The 15,910-nt window shown below is 46.7% G+C and overlaps 1 protein-coding gene across 1 annotated transcript in view; it reads right to left on the bottom strand.

Annotated features, from left to right (window-relative positions):
- Positions 1–15,910, bottom strand: part of LOC137439222 (sodium- and chloride-dependent creatine transporter 1-like) — a 43,777-nt gene that overhangs the window by 12,176 nt on the left and 15,691 nt on the right. Inside the window, exons 4-7 of the mRNA XM_078767943.1 lie at positions 13,342–13,476; positions 12,212–12,401; positions 11,950–12,082; positions 6,828–6,962 (exon numbers count right to left, since the gene is read on the bottom strand). Of these exons, the coding sequence (XP_078624069.1) occupies positions 6,828–6,962; positions 11,950–12,082; positions 12,212–12,401; positions 13,342–13,476 (593 nt within the window). The remainder of the gene's footprint in view (positions 1–6,827; positions 6,963–11,949; positions 12,083–12,211; positions 12,402–13,341; positions 13,477–15,910) is intronic.

Here is a 15,910-nt window from a genome sequence, read left to right as displayed (position 1 = left end):
CCCTTGTCTTTTACACTGGCCGATTCCCCCAGTCCTGGAAGTATGACGTCACGCCCGGTCAGCGCTGAATAGGGTATTAGGCCGAGCCGTCCTATGACCTAAGTACCAGCGCCTCCCGGTACGCAAGGAAATACTCCCGCTCGTGCCGCAGTGTAATTGATGGATTGCGCCGAGCGAAGCAAACTGCGGCGCGAGCCGTTTAACAATGACTAAACCTGATTGCGAAGCGTTTGGCCGAAATCGCGCCACAGGAACTCAATGGGGAAATCTCTAAAGCGATCAGATGAGAAAGAAGAAGCCAAGGGTAAGAAATAACAGGGATATTTATTAACTACTATTTACACAAACCAAAGAAGAGAAGAAAAGAAATGTAATTTACAGGGAAAGAAGACACAGTGCAATTCTTAAAAACAAGCTTAACTTATACCCACAGGACAGAACAAACAGACTCACACGAATAGGGAATTGCAGGTAGGATTGGCTGGAGGGAGAGAAGGTGGGACCACAGGGCAGGAAGGTTTGGCAGAGCACAGCAAACAGGTCCGCTCCAGGCTGGAAGTGAGCAGGGCGGCAGCTCGACGTATTCGGCTTCACACCGGCAGCTTTCTCAGGCGTCCTCCGCCTCCTGCGCTCTCTTTCTCATGCGTCTCCGAAGCTCTCTCAGCAGAACCGCCACTTGCGCAAGCACCTCCCTCAAAACTCCAGCTCACCTCTCCACAGGACTCCTCAGAACTCTCTCCGGTTCAGCTGGATGACGCATCTCCGCGAAAAGGCTTGCGTGCGTGCTTATAGTGCGATGAAGCCGCCAACTCCGATGCCACGCCTACTGGTTTTGCTCACCTCGGCGCTGGTTGGTTGGCAAGGGCCCTTTGGCTCCACCGCTGATGACGAGGGCTCTCTGGCTCCACCTTCAATGACGAGGGCTGACAGAGACGTACCTTGGTTCTCGATCTTTAGCCAACCTCGTGTTCAATGGCGGCCCCCATGCGGAAAAGAAGAGCATCCGCTCCCATTTGCATGGCGACCGCTGTCGCAAAAATGAAGGGGTTGAAGGGGGCCTGTCTTATTTGTTTTGATGCAACGCAAGATCAACTAGTGGAGACACAGCCTTAAACTGAAACACATAATAATGAAATAACTATTGAGAAGGTCCTATGGTTTTCTACGTGTGTGCGATGGACTAACTAGAGGACGACCTTTGACCTTTACAACAACGAATGGAGGTATTTACATGAATCATTACATTACACAAAGGGGGTATATTTACAATAAATTACACACAGTGCACGGTTTCCCAAATCCGTTACAATATATATATTATACACACATTATATATACTAGGACGTGCCCGTACGTGGGTACCCGTTCCTTGCCAAAAAAAAAAAAAAAAATGTCTTCGCCCATGCATGCATGGGCGTGCCCATGGGCCCATGGGCGTGCCCGTAAGTGCGTGATGTGACCGTACAATGAATGTATCGTCCCGACGCCACAGCTCGGATGGCGCTGCAGTTAATCGGGCCTGTATCGGCAGAGTTATTATAAACGTGTACTACAATCGATCGTACCTTACAGCGTCTGCTCGCCACGTTCAGCATCAGTACGTCGTCACTATGACTATCCGTAAGTCCGGAAGTGACGTCCTCATTTGACTGTCCGGAAGGTCGCATATCGCAGTTACGATGAATCGCAAATTAGTTTTAATTAGTTTTAAAACATAGTTTAACGCCAACATAGCGCCAACATAGTTTGCCAACGTGAAATAAATGAATACGCTCTCAAATGTGCCGTCCGAGGCAGAGTCTGTTCGCCACGTTCGGCACACGTGATAGCTCGCTGCTCTCTGATTGGTTGAATCGTTTTTTGGACATAGCTCGGTAACTACTTCTCCGATTAATATGAAACCTTGAAAAGGCACATCCTCAGGTCCCCAGCAATATATCTGGCAAGTTTCAATTAGATCGGACCCGTGGTTGTCGAGAAACAGCGGTCACAGACAAACACACACACACACACACACACACAGACACACAGAGATTACTGGAATTATAGATAGACTAGGACGTGCCCGTACGTGGGTGCCCGTACGTGCGTGCAAAAAAGCATGCGTGCAAACAACAACAACAAAAAAAAACTTTGAAACCACGTGGCAGTAACGACCACAGAACCCCCCCTTCTATTTACATGAAATGGTTTGGTCCATTCGCAACGACCACAGAACCCCCCCCCCCCCCCTCTATTTACATGAAATGGTTTGGTCCATTCGCAAAGCCAAAGCGAACGGCGAACGGCTAAATCGCCATAGCTCGGTAACTACTTCTCCGATTAATTTCAAACCTTGAAAAGGCACATCCTCGGGTCCCCAGCAATATACCTGGCAAGTTTCAAGTATATCGGACCGGTAGTTGTCGAGAAACAGCGGTCACAGACAAACACACACACACACACACACACACAGACACACACACACACACACACAGACACACACACACACAGAGATTACTGGAATTATAGATAGATATACAGACTTGGCATTTAATATCTTGACTTGGGTTTACTTTCTTAACTCAGTATATCAATCTGGTGAGTTTCTTTTACACTTTGGTGATTTATATGTTCAAAGAACCATGTCACTGATTGTCTGTCGCAGCAAGAAGTCAACAACAGGATTATATCACAGGTGGCGTGGCAGAATGTATGGACAGGTGCATTTGATGATTGGCTTCACAGTCGGGTATACAAGGGTTGTTGCATTCTGTATTAGTGGAAAACAACTGCTGCACGTCTCAAAAAGTTATTGCCGCTTCCTCTGGAGATGGTCCGTCAACTCGACAATGCTGTTTGTCATGGAGTGGTGGCTTTACGAAATTACGGCATGAAACAGCGTGCTATTGCTCGGCAGTATGGCATCACTCAAGGTCAGGTGTCAAGGATCCTGAAACGAAATGCTCAGAGGGGTGTCCCTACTCCAATACCGAGGCCAGGACGTACCCGCAGAACCACAAGGAGGGATGATCGCCGGCTGCACCGGTTAGTCTGCAATGGCCGTACCAAGTCAGCTAATCGGCTTAGGGCTGAGTGGCAGCAACTGACAAATGTGCCTGTCTCCAGAAGGCTAGTCAACCAACGACTGGTTCAAGCAGGCTATCGTGCCAGGCGTCCTCTGAGAAAGCCACGACAATCTTGATGACCAGACAACACCGCCAGCGCCGATTGCAGTGGGCCAGAGAGCACCGTCAATGGCAGCCAGGACACTGGAATCACGTGATCTTCAGTGACGAGTCTAGATTTCTGGTCTATCGTCAATATGGCCGCGTCCGAGTGCGCAGACAAGTGCATGAAGCCTACAACAAAGATTGTATAGTGCCAAGAGTCCAAGCTGGAGGTGATGGGGTGACCGTTTGAGCTGCTTTTCATGCAAGGGGCAAAACTGACCTGGTTGTTCTGAATGGAAACCTGAACCAGTTCAAGTACAGGGCCATTCTGGAAGAAACATTGCTTCCATTTGCTCGTGCAGTTTTTCGAGGAAACTTTGTCTTCCAAGATGACAATGCATGGCCTCATCGTGCTTGCATGATCCAACACTTTCTTGCTGACCGTGGTGTAAAGCATATGGAGTGGCCTGCCATGTCCCCGGATATGAATCCGATAGAGAACTTGTGGGCAGAATTAACGCGTCAAATCGACCACTTGGACCAGCAGCCCACCTCTGTGCATGAATTGCAGCAGGCTATTGTCACTGCATGGCAAGCGATTCCTGTCCAAACCTTGGCAAATCTCGTGAACAGCATAGCATGCCTCAATGTGTACGTGCTCTCCTGAATGCTCGTGGGGGTTACACGAAGTACTGAACTGTAATTTTACTGTCCGTAATCCCAGTCATAATTTAACTTTTGTTTTTGTTAAAAAAATTTTTGGCTGTTGTGCAAAATAAAGAGATACTTCTGGAAAACGTACAGAAGTTTAACACAGTACTGTCCATGAATTGAGTTCGAATTCAGTTTATATCACTTTCAAGGATCAATTTATTTGCTTCGAAATGTCAAATGTGGTTTTTGTTTCTTTTAAAGGTCACATTAACAAAATCTAGAATAATTTCAACATAATTCCATGAACTTTTGGTTCTAAGACATCTTGAAAAGTAAGTTCGCCCCCACAAAAAAATATTCCATTTTAAATGCCAAGTCTGTATATTTGGACAGGACTCAGCGTGATAGAGTGTGGCTGAGTGAGTATATCAAGACAAGAACAAGATCTAGAAGGAGGTATGTACGGTGCGATTCATATAATATATTGTTTAGTTATCGTCGATGAGGAATTTGGGGTCGGAATGGGTGATCGGCCTGGGGGACTTGGTCTCGACTAGATGCTAGGCCGCACCTCATTTTGTCCAATAAAGTGGTTTTAAAATATTTTTTGATGGTTCTTATGCTTATCATTAGATGCATAACGTTCGTAGGGAGGTATAGATATATGGATTGACATCGGATGGCATGGGATTCGGGATTTAGGAACTCCGGGTTTTTTTTGGGTTTTTTTTCATTAGGAATATAGGCGATTTGCTCTTGAAGGCCCTTAGAACTAACGGAGGCTCGGATTTTAATTCTGATTCCGGATTTTGCAGTCGCTAGTACGTCTTAACACTTGACAGAAACTGGCCCTGTGAAATTTCCAGGATTTTCGGTAAAATTACTTCAGGGTAAATTTACATAGGAAAGCCCCATGTTAAATCTTCGTTGCCGAAGGACTTTATTTTTTGCGAAATTCATCCTGACTTCGCCTCTAGGAGGATACAGGGGTATCTGTGGATAACGGGAACCTTTATTTGGCGAAATTCGGACTGATATTGACCGAGTTATTCAAAATATTAACTTATATCAAATAAATCTTTTGTGATTTTGTATTTTGCGCACCTGTATCGTTGGAGGTATTGACTTATATAGGGTTGGTTTTCTAAAGCTTATATCAGAATATTAACTTATATCAAATGGGTCTTTTGAGGGGAAAGTGTGATGACGTCACCACGTCACGCGGCACGAATGCGCGCCTGTGTCGTTGGAGATACTGACTTCTATAGGGAGGCCCCATCACCCTCCCCCATCACCCTGCCATCACCCTCCCATCACCCTGTCATCACCCTCCCCCATCACCCTCTGCCATCACCCTCCCATCACCCTGCCATCACCCTGCCATCACCTTCCCATCACCCTGCCATCACCCTCCCATCACCCTGCCATCACCCTCCCACCACCCTGCCATCACCCTCCCACCACCCTGCCATCACCCTCCCACCACCCTCCCATCACCCTGCCATCACCCTCCCATCACCCTTTATTGGACCATCTGACTTCTGTAGGGTTGGTTTTCTAAGGTTTATATCAAAATATCAAATAAATCTTTTAAGGTGAAAGCGCGATGACGTCACCACGTCACGCGGCACGAATGCGCACCTGTGTCGTTGGAGGTATTGACTTATTTAGGGTTGGTTTTCTAAGGCTGTAGGCGCACCTCATTTTGTCAAATAAAGTGGTATTCGGGTGGTCCCGGTATTTGGGACCGCAGGGACGGAAAGTGCAGGTACGGGGTGCTTGGCACTCCCCAGCCGGCCCGCTCTGAAGGTTCGGATCGGGACACCGGGATTCATTCCGGTCGCCCGGTAGGCCCGGAGGTGGGGGTGCGGGGCCTGTCACGGAACGTCAAAACAAACGGCCTGCCGGGGCCGCCCAAAAGTCGGGCGTGAGGGGCGCGTCCACTAATGGAACGCCTCTCGCTTCCCAGATCGAGGGCCACGTGGTCAGGAGAACCTCGTCCCTTCTGGTTGCCCTGCCGTCCCGCCGTGGGCACTGGCAGGGTGTACTTCAAACTAAGCTTAAGTGTCAAGTGTTAAGTTCCTCTTGCCCTCGCAAGGGAAAGGCTAGGGTCAAGCTCTTCCAAATTTCCAAACACTAGAAATCGGACGTCTCAAATTAATTAACTAATTTGTAAATACATCTCAGTCGCCCGCTACCTCTCTAGCGCGGGCGTCGAACCAGTTCATTTCCGGGCGACCGGGCCGAGTATCGGCTCGGCCGTGGCCGAAGCCGTTGATTCCGCCGTAGCACGCTAACGCGTAGGCTCGCGCGCCCCTGGTCCGCCGGGGCTCCGCGGGTGTCCTACTGTGCCTGGCTTGCCGGTGCCCGGGGACGGATTTCGCTGTCTAAACATGGTAGCGCTAGGCCAGTGGGACCGCCGGGACCCACGTGCACTCACAAGGTGTTCTGCGCGTGGGCGGCAGTATCAGACCGGGGCGCCCAAAGGCGCCACGCACCCAAACGCTCCCCGGCTAAAGTTCATCCTGAAAGCGCCCACATTGTGCGGACAAACCAAGTCAAGGGCCACGTGGTCAGGAGAACCTCGTCCCTTCCGGTCACACTGTGCCTATCGGCCGGCCTCGAAGACCGAAATTGTGACGGTGTCACCCGAAATATGTGACGGTTTCGCTCTTTCACGAGCCTCGATCTTGTATACAAAAAAAAAAAAAAAAAAAAAAAAAAAATGTAAATAACTACCTCGTACCTTGATTGCAAAAACAATTTCTATATTTTCAAAAGTCAAACATTCACCAGTCATTCAAAGTTTTTTTTATGGCTGTGTCTAGCCTTGAGCTCCTTGCATTCCCACATTCACCTCCTGCTCTCTGTGAAGCAGGACCAAAAACAGAATTGCATCCTGTGTATGCACACACCTTTTATGAAAAACAATTATCCAATGACTTCCCCATAATAGCTAAAAAAATTCTTGTTTTACAAAAAACATCATTCTTTAATTCATGTAAAAAATGTAAAAATCACCTCCACATTCATGAGTTTGGACCATCGTGGTACAATAAAGTAAGAGATTCCTTCCCAGGCTCCTGGCAGGAGGCAGTTGTTGATGAGCAGGCCAAGTAGAAGGCAGTAGGGGAAGAGTGCAGTGAAATACACCACCTACGATGTATACAGTAGATCTGTAAATATGTAAAACTGCAGGAAAACACTTTATACAAGCATAAACAAGGAACTTTGATGCAGGAGGAGGCCATTTGGCCCATAATGCCTGCACTACACCTCTGATTTTCCGAATTTCATGAGAGTGGTAAGATGAAGGTGGCAAAGGCACAGTGACATCACCAGGGTGGGGTAGTCATATTGTTATGTCAGTTGGGTAGGGGCATATATATATTTAGGTAGATCTGCATAGGTAGGTGCTTCGATTGTCGTGCTAGAGAATCTTGATGTTATGAGTTCTGTTAGCCCGGATGTCGGATAAGTTGGGTATGTGTCCCTGCCACGAGGGGGTGGGGCCTGTTAAGTAGTTCTAGGGTTTATGCTAATTCCCCGGTGTGTCATCCCCTCTGTGATTTATCCATTTTCCCTTATGGCAACACATCACATACATTAGTTAGGCCCAATAGCACACCACATTAATTAAATCCCCCCTTACAATGACTTACGGAAGAACAGACCAGAAGCGGCCGCGTACAACGCCAGCATGAAGGCAAACATCGCACAGGCAGGCCGAGAGCCACGCCCAGGAGAACTCCTGATTGACAGGGGGGAGGGGCGAGTTGGAGGCAGGTGGCTGATTGGAGGGTAGGGAAGATGAAGGACATGTGAAGGCGCAAAAGGTCACAAGGAAACGACGCACTGGTTGGCAGAGGGAGGGAGCTGATGTCAGACACCGAGCGATAAAACAACTCACCGGCCGACATTTTCCCCTTCTCGTTTTGGCTTCCTTCCTGCATGGACCTCCCTTCTGCCATTGCTTCTCGTTCCCGTTTGGACCTTGGTTATTGAGCACCGACGATCATCCTCCCCTGTTGTTCGTGCTCCCGGTGCCTGCGTGCTGTGCTGTGTGGCGTGTGATGGACCGTGCAGCGAGGGGTGTTCGCGCCAGCGCCTGAGCGGTTCGCGCCAAACGGAGCGCGGTCGGACGACCGCTTGGAGCTGACCATCCCGCACAATTCCTGACGACCACATCCCGACAGATAAGACGTACCCACAGCCCACAACGATTTATTTGCCATATTCATTGTCTTGTCTTGTATTTGAAGTCTGTGAATCGGATCCCAACCTAGGTTTTAGTTAATTATCGTTGCGTCCAACGATTTATCCGACATGCATTCTCTGATTTTGTTCAAACTTGGCACAAGCACAGCAAATGACGGCATACACGTGCACCTTACTTTATTTTGCGATCTGATCAACGATGGTAGACAGGTGGCCATTTTAGTTGAAAAAACCCGATATTATTGAGCACGTGCTCAACCATTTCTCAGACATGCGTTTACCGATCTTATTCAAACTTGGCACACAGATAATGAATGATGGGTTACATAAGCACGTCATTTGTTTTTCGAGATCAGATTCAAGATGGACAACTGGTGGCCATTGTGTTACTTAAACATGTCCCTAACCATTTGTCGACATGCATGGCCCAATTTTGTTCTAACTTGGCAGAAAGACAATACATGAGAGTATACATATGCAGAAGAATTTGTTTTGTCATCCGACTAAAGATGGCCGACTGACGGCCTTTAACTCCGTACAGCAAAATTACTAAAACCAGAGGGGCCATGACATTTTATGTCCTTTTCTTCTTGTTTAAAGATGCCAGTATTTAGTGATGCACATATTCAATACATCAATGATAAAAGCAAATCGCTTTATTTAAATTCCATCATTGGTATTCCAACCAAACGTCTCTTATTCTCATGGAATTTAACATACTAGGACGTGCCCGTACGTGGGTGCCCGTTCCTTGGTGCGGCCCAGCATCTAGTCGAGACCCAGTCACCCAGGCCGATCACCCATTCCGACCCCAAATTCCTCATCGACGATAACTAAACAATATATTATATGAATCGCACCGTACATACCTCCTTCTAGATCTTGTTCTTGTCTTGATATACTCACTCAGTCTCACTCTATCACCACTGAGTCCTCCCAGCTCCTCCAAATGGCGCCCGCTACGCCTCAAATTACTATCCGTAATGTACATGGCGCACGCGCTCTCACATCGGCCACGCCTACGCAACAACGTGTTCTGTGATTGGCTGGCCTACCCCGCAACCTGTTCTGTGATTAGTTTGGTAAATAAATCGCCATAGCTCGGTAACTACTTCTCCGATTAATATGAAACCTTGAAAAGGCACATCCTCAGGTCCCCAGCAATATATCTGGCAAGTTTCAATTAGATCGGACCCGTGGTTGTCGAGAAACAGCGGTAACAGACAAACACACACACACACACACAGACACACACACAGAGATTACTGGAATTATAGATAGATTTGAAACAATTAAATAATGTATTGTATTATCTATAATGATATAAAATAATGTAAATTGTATAAATATTGTCGCGTGACTCCCCCTCGGTTAAGACCGGGGAAATCATGGATAGCAATCGAGCTTACTTGAGGCATTCGGGTCAATGGCGGATTTCACTCTATGCATGGGAGGAAGAAGGAAAGAAGAAGAAGCGGCGAGATTTACCTCACAGTCCGCGTGCGCCAGCGTCTTCACCCTGTGGAAATTAACTCACAGGAACAGGTTTAGAATCAAAGGGAAAATAATAAAAGGATTCATTTAATAAATATCGGGACAAGGAAATGCAACGATAAAAACTAAACCTTGGTTGCGATCCCACTCACAGACTTCAACAACAGGACAAAGGGAAGGATAATTAAAGAAACCATTGTGTGCATGTTTGTGCTTGTCTGGCAGTCAGGAATCGTTCGGCCGTTCAGGCTCCGTCAGGCTCCGTCCTTGTTCGTGCTCCGTCAGGCCTCACCGAGCGCCTCATTCGCGCTTGGCTCGTCACGCTTCAGCGGCGAGCCTCGCCCGTACACTCATCGTTCGCACGCGAACGCAGGGAAAGAGAATCGTCAGCGCTCCGCCTTTCCACCGTCTTTTGAACTCCTCGTTCCTCCACCAAAGTCCGAAGGCAAGAAAAGGTCCAGTGCAAAGGGACAGTCCAAAGCAAGAGGGCAAAGGGAAGAGACAAAATGCCGGTGAGCGAGAGGTTTTACTGGCCGTCTCGTGACGTCAGCTCTCTTCCCCTCCAACCAGCGCATCGCCCCTTGACCTCTCGAATGTTCCGATCGCGTCCGTCCCCTCTCATTGGCCGAGCGCTTTTTGCCCTTCGTGTCAAGCCATCGGTCGGTGGCCAATCAGTGTTTCGCTCCTTCCACCAATCACAGGGAAGCTTTCTGCCCCTCCCCTGACCAATCACACGTCCTTCCCTACTCTGCCAATCGGTGACCTGCTCTTTATTCACCCCTCCCCCCTGTCATACATGAGTCCTTCTGGGCGTGGCTATTGCCTGCCTGGTCGATGTGTGTTTTCATGCCGGCGTTGTGTGCGGCTGCTTCCTGTTTGTTCTTCCAGTCAGTCATTGTGAGAGGGGAGTATTTATTAATGTGTGCACTAATGGGGCTAACTAATGTATTTGGGTGTGTTGCCATACGGGACACCGGAATGATCACAGAGGGGACGACACACCGGGGAATTAGCATAAACCCTAGAACTACTTCACATGCCCCATTCCTCCTAATGGGGACGAAGATACACCTTAATCCGACAAACCGGGCTAGGCAGGTCCCTGACTTACTGTACATCGAAATGGTTCTTCTTCTTCACGACATCGGAGCACCTAACTATGCAGATCTACCTGGAACTATATATGCCCCGACCCAAAATTCATAACAATATGTAGAAGCAACATTTCATGGAAATGTACAATGTACATTTCATTTCACAAATGTACATTTCATGGTAATGTATTTCATGGAAGCAATGTACCATTCATCCAAACATAGCTTCACATCGATCACTCAAATTATAAATTATATTCCCTTTTCTATTCTTCTGAGAAAACCAAGAAACAAATTCTCATTTGTATCCTTTTGATTTCAGTAGACTCTGCAATAACCTGGGTGGAATATTTTTTGAAAATGCGTGGTAGAACTTTGCTTTTAGAGAGTTTCAAAGACAGCTTATTAATACCAAATGTATTTGAGATGAATGTTTTTTTTTTTTTTGTTTTTTTTTTGTTGTATACAAGATCGAAGCTCGTGAAAGAGCGAACATTAATCACACAGAAAGACAAACCGACACATAAAACATATAACGTCGGGAGCGGTAGACAAGATGGGGAGAGAGGGGGAAGGACACAAACACAACATTTGAGAGCAGGGACCGAGAGACATGGAGACATCGAGAGATCTGAGAGAGGGCGAGGGCTTTGGGGGGGGGGGGGCATGGGAAGGGGGCGGTGGGAGAGGTATAAAACATATGGACACTGCCAGGACTTCCAGGAAAGAAGTTGGAATTTCAAACAAGGTGGATCTGGGGTGAATTAGCGGGGGTAGAAAAGATCAAGGTTTTGGATGGGGGAAGATAAGAGATGGTGGTGAACAGCTGTTTTAAAGACCTGGAGGGAGGAGTGGGATTGAAGGGAGTGAGGGAGTTTGTTCCAGAGGCGGGAGAAAAGAGGAATGAAAGAGTGAAGGTGAGCAGAGAGCCGAGATTTCGGCAGTTTAATCATCAGAGGGTTGCTGGCAGATCTTGTGCGACCTGTAGGAATATTTGGGGGACAGATCACAGAGAGAGCTAGGGGTGCAAGGCTGGAGAGGAGTCGGTAGAAGACAGAAAGACCATCTACCTGCCTGCGGTGAGTGAGTGAAAGGCCCTCAGAGATAGCTTCATCGCGGGAGATTCCAATAATTCTAAAAGCTTTGGATTCAACAGCGTGAAGCCGAGCTAGGTGTGAGGCAGGAGCACCGGCCCATAGGGGAGAACAGTCATAGGGGAGAATTTGATCGTACTTGTGTCACCTTAAGCAGTTTTTATTTTCTCTCAAATGATGTTAATATACCTCTGTGATGTCAACAATTATTTCCGAAGATCCAAATATTTAAAGACACGTCACCTTGCCAGCAAGTTTGATTCCGCGGAAAATGCAGAAATAAACAGCAATCCAAGCAAGCAGCAGCAGCCCAAGCAGATCCCAGCAGATTCCCCCAGGATGTGATATTCCCTGGGATATGCGTAGCACCTCCTGGCTGGATAGGGTGAAAGTAAAAATTCAGGGCAACATCCCATATGTCACATATGTTGAACGACAAAACCAAATTAGCAGAATCCAGACAAAAGAAGTTTAAACCAATATGTATGAGTCATTGAACACGTACTTGAAATACACTTGACCTGCAGATATGCTTGCGTTTGCATGAAAGCTCTCATTGTAGCCCAAAAGGGCCCGGTCTTGCCATGGAAATGGACTCTGAAAGGACTTGAAGAGGTAGAACATCGACCACACCACGATGATGATGTAGTGAGCATTTCCAATGAAACACGTCACTGTCATCACCAAGCCCAAACCTGCCAAAGGAAGTCTCAAATGTCGTTCCATTATAGATTTCACGATGTCCAAAACGTCCAAACAAAAACCTGGAATTGTGCAAAAAAGTATTTGCAATCTCATATATCATACTAAAATACGCAATTTGGTGTCTGTCTGTTTGTCTAACACCACCCTCTCGGGAATTTGGTCATATTCACGCCAAAATGGCCATAGGTGATGCCCTCACCACTGGATTTGACCACAAGCAAATATAAATCCTCTTCATATGCAAGACATCAGGAGCTGCACAATATCCAAGGATTTGTCTGCCTTGTCATTCAACATTATCAAGCTCGTTGAAAAACCAAGGGTCTGACAGTTTGTTGAAAACAAGTCAACCATTTGCATCAACAACCTGATGGGCACTGCTCGTTCTCAGATTTTAAGATTTTCCAACATCCATAAGTAGAAAGGTAGGAAGTGGCAACTCTGGCCTACAAAGAGAACAATCTCCACTGCATTTTCTATCAACCTATTGTACTCTGTGAGAAGTTGAACTATGCTAATAATAACTTACAAGGTGGTGCGTGATTAGTCCATGTCTGGACTTGGAGAACAAGTTTGAAATGTGGTCTGCGCAGAATAGATCACATCTGATGGTAAGGTGGAGGAGCTGGAGACTATTTCCTCCAGAATTTGGTTAAAAAACCAAGATAGGAACAAACACAAAAGGAGTAATTTAAAGTGACATGATAAATTTTCGATACTTTGGGAATGAACGTCATCATTCAGGTATCAGAGCAGCTCCTGATCGTTTCGATTTCAGGTAGTCACGTGTGGAATTGACACCTTCTTCGAAGCCCGGGGTCTCGACCTATATACTGTGACAACATTCCAGTTGACAAATTGGGAATGAAGGTTGAATGGGGATGTTTTTGAGCAATATGAATATATAATATGCAGACATGCAGTGCATACCTTTAAACAAGGGGCAAAATTGGCACAGCATGTGGTATGGTCCCCGGCGTGAATACTGCCCCACAGCCATTTCCATGTAAAGGGAGGCAATGCCGCCCAGCAGGAGCATCAGCATGTAGGGAATGAGGAATGCACCTTTTGGATAAGTTCAGAAACATTCGAAAAAATAGTTAAACAAGTAAACAGCCATTTTATTTTCTCATGTAATTATTATTTCCTTCATTTGTACGATAGTCTCACGTCATTAAAAAAAAACAAAAAAAAAACGAGGCCTCATGGATGGTGTGAAGAGGAACGAAAAACGTGTCTATTTTGCCAATGTGGCAAATTGTTTCTTTTGACTATTGTGACTATTTAAAGTTAAAGTCAAAGACCAGAGGATCTTTAAAGACAACATGATTGCAGGTAGGACTGCCAGAATGTGAAAAGGTGTTGTTATATGACTAAGTGTCAAGAGGGTCAGGACACACCCAGTGATGGGGCCTTATATTGCTTGCCCATTTACTGGGGTGGTAGAGGTGTGGGTGTTAAATGGAGAAAGGTAAGAGAAGGGAGAACGCTTGGGAAGATAATTCAGGACAAAGGATTGTGAGAGGATTGGGGAGAAAAGCAACAGCGATTTGGAATGAGTTTAGGGAAGGGATGTGCATGGAGCATATGGGGTGGGGTTGACATCTCTATCCGAGAGCTTGCACTCCGTGTAGGGAAGGCGCGGAAACCAATGTGGGTCCCACCGCTACATACAAAGCTAAAGATGGAGAATCTTCTCTAAAAAGTCACTTAGGCTTTCTAGTCTACCTACCTACGTGGTAGCCTACCTGAGAGTCTACCTGGCCTGTTCACCTGGCAGGGATTACTTTTCAATACTCCAGTCCATGGCAAAAGCAAAAAACCGAGATCACTCAAAACCGGCAAATCTTCTTCTTGTTCATCATAATCATCATCATTGTAATAATCACCTTCAGACATTGCATTTCCGAGCTGCCGCTCTTCTTCTTCTGTGGCCAATATGGGGTGCGCTAAAGTTTTATGTTCAGGTTCTACAATCATGTGGCTGCCTCAGGGGTGAGTTGGTGGAGGGACAAAAGTCCTCGCGATAGCTGCCGCATGGGACAACGCGACGTGATGTGTCCCATCGTCTGGACTCCTCCACAATCACGGAATGCATCCCACCTCATCCTCTATCGATGGAGGATGCTACAGCAACGACCGTATCCAGTGCAGAGCCTGTTGAGGGTTGTCCATTGCCTACATGGGAGTGTGAAACCAAGTGGAGCAGTGGTTGGATCATGTACATTATGTTTATTAGTAGCTGTGGCAGTCTTCTGGCTGGCACTCCACAAGTGAGCTTCGCTTTGATTGGCACCGGTAAAGAGGTTGGCGTTGTTTCATGGTAGTTTTCGGGACTTGAGGCAACAAAGCGGATGTTCAATGACAAGACCCTGGCCTGGAATTTTGGTACCGTAGCCAAAATGTGGCTGATGTGGTGAGATGACGCACGTCCCTTCAGATGGCTGGGGGAGCAAGGTTGCAGAGAATAGGAAGCCACTCAGTCTTTGTTGACTTAAGGGTTCCAGACACTGTTCTCATTGCCGCATTTAACTGAACGTCAATGGCCTTCGCGTGGGCACTCGCCGAACAGACTGGCGCACAATACTCTGCCGTCGAGTATATGAGAACAAGAGGGAGTTTAAAGGGGTTTTAAAGGAATTCGGAGAAAGTTCCATCGGTCCCTGTGGCTTTGCCATTTTTGGTTGCTGACAGCGCAGTGTCAATGTCTTTCCTTGTATATGGGACTGACATGTGGCTGCTCAATGGGCTTTTGTGGAGGTTTCAGAGATAGTCCCTTTTTACCTCCTGTCTTAGTGGTTTGGAGGTCGGTGCCTTTGAGGTGTGGAAAAGGTGAGACGTGATGGAATAAGGGGAGACTCTTGGGATGGCAGTAGTAGTGTTTTTTTGACACACAGTTTCCTTAGCAATGCCCATGCCTTGCGGTTGTTGTGGGTGAAGTCTGTTGACTCCACCAACTCTCTCAATGGCAATGGCCTCTCTCAATCTCTCAAAGCTGCCTCTCTCAATGCCAATGACTCTGGCAGCATCCCACAGAGTTTTACTGAGTGCAGCATCCTTTCCTATCATAATTTAAATAGCTAGAAGGAATTACACAAAAATTATGCAAAACTGCATTTCATTGCAAAGAAATATGAAGGGAACAGAGGGATGGCTGGGACTATGAGTGTCAATCAGCCTGATGGGGGAATGGTGGGTAGACATTTGTGCGAGGGACAATCACACCTAAATGGATGTGGTTAACGGTGGAACATTATCAGGAAGTCGGTGACAGGAACGACCCACACATATTTCTACAAGTACCTGCTACTTAAAATGTCAGCTCATCTATAAAGTATGTGCAGTGCCCTTACAATGTGAGAATATCTACAAAGTTTGGACAAAACATTTGTGAATCAGTAGTAGAACATGTATATATATATATTCGTATATGTATATATATATATATATATATATATATACAGTCATGTGAAAAAGTAAGTACACCCCACGTAAAGTT

Source organism: Myxine glutinosa, chromosome 14 (genome assembly GCF_964187855.1).
Source record: "Myxine glutinosa chromosome 14, kmMyxGlut1.1, whole genome shotgun sequence".
NCBI classification, from domain to species: domain Eukaryota; kingdom Metazoa; phylum Chordata; class Myxini; order Myxiniformes; family Myxinidae; genus Myxine; species Myxine glutinosa.
The sequence above is the reverse complement of the archived record's forward strand: the minus strand, read 5'-3'. Positions and strand labels throughout refer to the sequence as shown.